Source organism: Sitophilus oryzae, unplaced genomic scaffold, assembly GCF_002938485.1.
Source record: "Sitophilus oryzae breed Bouriz unplaced genomic scaffold, Soryzae_2.0 scaffold_85_pilon_pilon, whole genome shotgun sequence".
Classification (NCBI taxonomy): domain Eukaryota; kingdom Metazoa; phylum Arthropoda; class Insecta; order Coleoptera; family Curculionidae; genus Sitophilus; species Sitophilus oryzae.
The window spans coordinates 3324107-3331123 of NW_022147483.1; the positions used below are offsets into that span (position 1 = coordinate 3324107).

Genomic DNA, 7017 nt, shown 5'->3' on the forward strand with positions numbered 1-7017 from the left:
GAGAACGTATCTTAGGACTAGAGTTATATTATACAAAAGAAATCTTATATCTATTATCATATATACTTAAATCAATCCTAGATAGGTATACAACAATAGATACATTCAAGTCACAGAAAATTACCATAACATATACTTTTTACATCAAAACCTAGACAGAAAATTACCATAACATATACTTTTTACATCAAAACCTAGAAAAATTTTATAAATCAAATGATATTTATTCTTTATAAAATTTCACAATAAGAGCGGAAATAATATTTTAGTTCGCACTTTAACTTTAACTACGTCCAATACATAAAAAAATAAAACGGTTGATGCAAACCGTTACCTTCGAGAAAAAAGGCCTAATCTCTTCAGCGTGACATCACGAGAGTAGGCGATACACGGAACAACTCTATAGTATATAAACCTTGATTGCGTTGGAAACTTTATGAATAGTTACATCGTCCGAATAGCTTCGTGTTTAGAACTGGCTGAATAGTTCTAAGGTATGTTGTAAATCTTCTCTTGCCTATTCTAAATCAACGCTCAACTGATTTTTGTTCATATTGTTGACTGGTTTTCGAATTTCCCACGCCCACGTGGCGTAGAAAAATTGGTTGAGTGTTATCTTTCATAAATCTTATTTGAGAAGCCGTTCCAGAGCCGTACAGCACCGGACAGTCCAGATATTCCTGGTAGTTCCACTTGTCCGTGTAGAGTTATCTGTTGTTATATGTTATCTCGTTGAGAGAGATCTAATTAGTCCTTTTTTGTACAAAAACTATCTGTATATTTAACTACATTTACCTTTAATTTTCATATTTTCATATTATTTATACAGTCTAGTCTCATAGTTAAGTCAGAATCACTTAACTTGAAATAGTTATAGCATATTTGAAGTTCATGGTAGATACACTCAACAGTTCGAGGTTAGCGTTGAAGTTTACTTAGTAGTTTCATCTTTTATGCAGAGTTCATAGAGTATAATTTCGTGGCGCTCTTCTATTAAGATCTCCGAACGCCGACCAACCGGGTGTTTAAAAGAAATAAAAGCTTTATTGGCCTCTAGAATGTATTTCATCCTGCTTTAAGTTTTCTTTTTGTTTTTCGAACTTTGTTTAAAAAGATTCGGAAAGATGTAGATAATATCTAAATAGAGGTTCAAAGCAGCGAAGACGTACTCTTCAGGAGAAATACTGTACTTATGCTTGCCACCCATCATCAACTGAGTATCGTAAATGAGATAAACAGAGAAAACCAGCGCTCCCAAAGAGGCGTAGACCAAATTCACTGTTAGCACAGATAACAGAGTATTATATGTTTTCCGTGTTATTAGGCTGTGTAATAAGGACGCTACACTAGCAGAAACCAGTAAGATTATCACAGCTACCAGTAGAATACCTTTCTTCGTGGTGAAATCGCACTTGGTTTGTAAGGTGAACAGCGTCAAAGCCAAACAAACCACAGCAGTGATACCAACTGCCATCCAAACAGCATATGGTGCATACATTCTGGCTAAGACACCCACAAGAACTCCTCCAGCCATTGTAAAAATAAACAGCATGACGTAGTTAGCAGGAGCTTTGCGTATGAACTCTCCCCAGCAAGCTAAACTGATCATGATGACTAGCATCACGACTAGGGCGATGATGAACAGACCTGGCATGTTGAACAGGATGAAAGTGCTGTAAAGAAACATAACGGTGGGTACGTGGAAGCAGAATACAGTCACGAAGCCAAAGGTGATGAGCAGTTGCACCATGAGGATGGAGTAGACTTTTCGAATGAAACCCCGACGGTTATTTTGGTCGGTAAAGTCGGAACCTTTAACATCGCCGGTGTCTTCAGGGTTTCCTGGAAAAATAAATAATACAGGGTGATTCATTCACGGCCATGGCACGTTGCATTTTTACATAAAGGCACCTGCTCGATCTGTCATAAGATGGTAAAGAGCAATCAAATCACTTTTAACAGGAGATGCACTGATGCATGATATTGAAAAAGTTTTGCTTGCCGTATCGGTGAGAACCAGCCCCTGGACAGCCCACCTGATGAAGGGTAGGCCCAGAAACCGGTTGTGGGAGTGGAGTTTGGTCCCCCCTTTACGACAAGCAAAACAATTTTCTTTTTACTTTTTTTTTTCTCTACTTTCGATTTTTCGAAATTAGAAAAAATACACAGCTAAAGACAAGAAAATATTATTTATTAATATACACTAAAGCTGTAAGAATTTTGTTCATTTCATATATGTATAACATTAATCTGAACTGTCATTAATAAAAAGAATGCAATAAAAAAAAATAAAAAAAAGCTTTTTTAATCCAGTCTAATATAACGCTTCATTCAGAATTCTAGAAATTAATGGTATAAATTAGTAAATTCAACTACATATACTTTATATACAATAGGATCGAAAAAAATGACGTTAAAGACGACTGATTCATCAAGAACCTCAAAATTAGTGGTTTCTCTAATTTGCAATGTAAGCATTCAGAACGTCAAAGTTAGTTGTAATAATTTTCAATTAGTAGAAAAAGTTAAGAAACTTTTAAGCCTCATTCAGAACCTCGAAATTAGTAGAATAAATTAGTGGTTTCAATTATACTTTATGCTTCATTCAGAACCTCAAAATTAGTGAAATAAATTAGTGGTTTCAATTAGCGTAGACGTTTGTTCCTCTAATTTCAATGTAAGCATTCAGAAGGTCAAAATTAGTGGTCGTCAAAATTAGTGGACTCACATAATGAAGGCAAAATATTTTTGTTCAATTAACGTAGAAATTTGTTCCTCTAATTTCAATGTAAGCATTCAGAACGTCAAAATTAGTGGTAGTCAAAATTAGTGGACGCACACAAAAAAAAGGAAAAAAATTTTAGTTCTTTTTGGGTCCGTCCACTAATTTTGACCTTCTGGATGCTCACATTGAAATTAGAGGAACACACTTCTACGCTAATTGAAACCACTCATTTATTCCACTAATTTTGAGTTTTTTAGGGCTTATGTCCATGAAGCCATAAAAAGCCAAAACAAAAAATCATAGAAAAAAGAAAGGGAAAAAATAACAACCATGTACGGTAGAGTTAAAAGGTAAAGCGGCTGAAAACCGGGTTGCGTGGCGGTGGGCATTTGCGTAACTACAGGGGTGCCCGGGGGTGTCAAGCCCTCCCCAGGTACTACTGGGCACCCCCAGAGAAATCTTCACTTTCGAGTGAACGATCACTGTTGGCTAAATATTAATTTTTATTTGCTTGTCATGTAGGAAAAATAACTTTTTCCATTTTTGTTTAGTTAATATTATTTTGCTTTGTGCAAAAATGTGTTTTACGCCCACTACGTGCAATAATAGAAAAATTATGAGATAAGAAAGTAGTTTCCAAAAATGTAATAATATATAGTGGGTTGCAAAGGCAAAATTATTTTTGTTCTTTTTGGGTCCGTCCACTAATTTTGACGTTCTAAATGGTTACATTGACATTAGAGGAACACACTTCTACGCTAATTGAAACCACTAATTTATTTCACTAGTTTTGATTTTTTTTGAGGACTTTTTTGAGCTTTGCACTTGAGTTTTTTTTGAGCCAAAATCATAGAAAAAAGAAAGGGAAAAAATAACAACAATGTACGGTAGAGTTAAAAGGTAAAGACTCACCTGGGTTGTCGTAGGGGTCGTTGGCTTTGGTGGACGGCTGAAAACCGGGTTGCGTGGCGGTGGGCATTTGCGTAACTACAGTGCCCGGGGGTGTCAAGTCCTCCCCAGGTACTGCTGGGCACTCCCCAGAGAAATCTTCACTTTCGAGTGAACGATCACTGGTGGCTAAATATTAATTTTTATTTGCTTGTCATGTAGTAAAAATAACTTTTTCAATTTTTGTTTAGTTAATATTATTTTGCTTTGTGCCAAAATGTGTTTTACGCCCACTACGTGCAATAATAGAAAAATTATGAGATAAGAAAGTAGTTTCCAAAAATGTAATAATATATAGTGGGTTGCAAAGGCAAAATTATTTTTGTTTTTTTTGGGTCCGTCCACTAATTTTGACGTTCTAAATGCTTACATTGAAATTAAAAGAACACACTTCTACGCTAATTGAAACCACTAATTTATTTCACTAGTTTTGATTTTTTTTGAGGACTTTTTTGAGCTTTGAACTTGAGTTTTTTTTGAGCCAAAATCATAGAAAAAAGAAAGGGAAAAAATAACAACAATGTACGGTAGAGTTAAAAGGTAAAGACTCACCTGGGTTGTCGTAGGGGTCGCTGCCTTTGGTGGACGGCTGAAAACCGGGTTGCGTGGCGGTGGGCATTTGCGTAACTACAGGGGTGCCCGGGGGAGTCAAGCCCTCCCCAGGTACTACTGGGCACCCCCAGAGAAATCTTCACTTTCGAGTGAACGATCACTGTTGGCTAAATATTAATTTTTATTTGCTTGTCATGTAGGAAAAATAACTTTTTCCATTTTTGTTTAGTTAATATTATTTTGCTTTGTGCAAAAATGTGTTTTACGCCCACTACGTGCAATAATAGAAAAATTATGAGATAAGAAAGTAGTTTCCAAAAATGTAATAATATATAGTGGGTTGCAAAGGCAAAATTATTTTTGTTCTTTTTGGGTCCGTCCACTAATTTTGACTACCACTAATTTTGATGTTCTGAATGCTTACATTGAAATTAGAAAAACACACTTCTACGCTAATTGAAACCACTTATTTATTTAACTAATTTTGATTTTTTTTGAGGACTTTTTTGAGCTTTGAACTTTGAGTTTTTTTGAGCCAAAATCATAGAAAAAGGAAAGGGAAAAATAACAACCATGTACGGTAGAGTTAAAAGGTAAAGCCTCACCTGGGTTGTCGTAGGGGTCGCTGCCTTTGGTGGACGGCTGAAAACCGGGTTGCGTGGCGGTGGGCATTTGCGTAACTACAGGGGTGCCCGGGGGTGTCGAGTCCTCCCCAGGTACTGCTGGGCACTCCCCAGAGAAATCTTCACTTTCGAGGGAACGATCACTGTTGGCTAAATATTAATTTTTATTTGCTTGTCATTTAGTAAAAATAACTTTTTCCATTTTTGTTTAGTCAATATTATTTTGCTTTGTGCAAAAATGTGTTTTACGCCCACTACGTGCAATAATAGAAAAATTATGAGATAAGAAAGTAGTTTCCAAAAATGTCATAATATATAGTGGGTTGCAAAGGCAAAATTATTTTTGTTCTTTTTGGGTCCGTCCACTAATTTTGACGTTCTAAATGCTTACATTGAAATTAGAAGAACACACTTCTACGCTAATTGAAACCACTAATTTATTTCACTAGTTTTGATTTTTTTTGAGGACTTTTTTGAGCTTTGAACTTTGAGTTTTTTTGAGCCAAAATCAAAGAAAAAGGAAAGGGAAAAAATAACAACCATATACGGTAGAGTTAAAAGGTAAAGACTCACCTGGGTTGTCGTAGGGGTCGCTGCCTTTGGTGGGCGGCTGTAAACCGGGTTGCAGGGCGGTGGGTATTGGCCTAACTACAGGGGTGCCCGGGGGTGTCAAGTCCTCCCCAGGTACTGCTGGGTACTCCCCAGAGAAATCTTCACTTTCGAGTGAACGATCACTGTTGGCTAAATATTAATTTTTATTTGCTTGTCATGTAGTAAAAATGACTTTTTCCATTTTTGTTTAGTTAATATTATTTTGCTTTGTGCAAAAATGTGTTTTACGTCCACTACGTGCAATAGAAGCCCTAGCGAAAGAAAAGGTATCGACACACACACACACAGGCCTTATATAGAAATAATCGCCAATATTGAAAACGATGATTACGATGATGATGTGAAAGATTTTTTTTAAACAGGAACGAACAATTCAGTGCTTACCTTCATCATATGAGGACATCTTGCTGATTAATTTACTTTACTGAAAAGAAATGAAAAAAAAGTTTAGCTTAAATATGATCGATCGAGTTGGACGATAACAGCTTTATTAAATGAAATGATCTGTAAACTAGTTGCACTGGATGCGTGTCGGTGCATTTTTTTTGGTCATACCTGCAACAACAACGAACAAATGATATCTACGCGTGCAGTTACATTTCATAGGGATTTGCGTGTCAGTGCAGTGCACGTAGGTGCGTCAATAAGCTCCCAATACAGGGAAAGGCCCGGCCGCGTTTTTGTAGTATAATAATTATAGGTATACCGTATATAAATAATTATTCGATACGCCTGTGACATAGGTATACCTGAATACAGTGTTAACTGGATTTTTCTTGAACATTATTGGTTAGCGTAAATTTTACACTGATAGCGTTGTTTGAAAAAATAAGAAGATCCCCAACCTTGTGGGCGATTTCTTGGCACAAAAAATGTCCGAGATGTAGCTGGCGTTGCCGTCGGCCTGTCCGAGATTTAGTTTAACTCTGCGCCGCTGTGCGCTGATGTCGTTTCCAGAGCAGCGGATAAGGGTGCAGCCACACTATCCTAAAAACGGCGTATCGGCGTAACGGCGTAACCTTAGGGCGTAACGACCTTGAATCGATTTCCAGTAATTCTATTGGCTGAAATTTTTGACAGATGAATTTGACAGATAAAATTTCTGACAGATGAATGTTTCAGCCAATAGAATTACTGGAAATCTATTCAAGGTCATTACGCCGTTACGCCGATACGCCGTTTTTAGGATAGTGTGGCTGCACCCTAAAGAATACTGTAGCGTAGTTCTGCTTTCAGTCGACAGAGTGGGTGGTTGCCGGAGACAGTGTTGCCAAATAATCCGTAGTAGATAGTAGATTTACAGATTTTAGGCACGATAAATTAATAATATGAATTTTCTACAATTAAAAATTCCGCCAGCATATACTGCTTAATTTTTCTTGATAAAATAATAAATACTTACTTATTAACCTTATTGTAGGTAAATAAAATAAAAATAACCTGTTATAAATTTATATAAAGTCCATAAACTAAGGTCGATTTTAAAAATAACTACTAAGTGTCACTAGAAAATTGCCATGGCACGACACCAGCCATCTTGATTGCCATTTTATTGAA

The 7017-nt window shown here is 36.5% G+C and overlaps 1 protein-coding gene across 2 annotated transcripts; it reads right to left on the reverse strand.

Moving 5' to 3' along the window:
• Positions 1–106: 106 nt before the first annotated feature.
• On the reverse strand, positions 107–5489 carry LOC115890206 (protein lifeguard 1-like). Of its 2 annotated transcripts, XM_030910367.1 has the most exons (6): positions 5422–5489; positions 4831–4998; positions 4226–4392; positions 3638–3802; positions 195–1842; positions 107–151 (listed from the first exon to the last, which is right to left on the reverse strand). In XM_030910367.1, the coding sequence occupies exons 3-5, from the start codon at positions 4290–4292 to the stop codon at positions 1076–1078; spliced, it is 999 nt and encodes a 332-aa protein (XP_030766227.1). In that variant the 5' UTR covers positions 4293–4392; positions 4831–4998; positions 5422–5489; the 3' UTR covers positions 107–151; positions 195–1075. The 2 variants fall into 2 exon arrangements, with proteins under 2 accessions (XP_030766227.1, XP_030766228.1); XM_030910368.1 differs by lacking the exon at positions 3638–3802.
• Positions 5490–7017: the final 1528 nt, after the last annotated feature.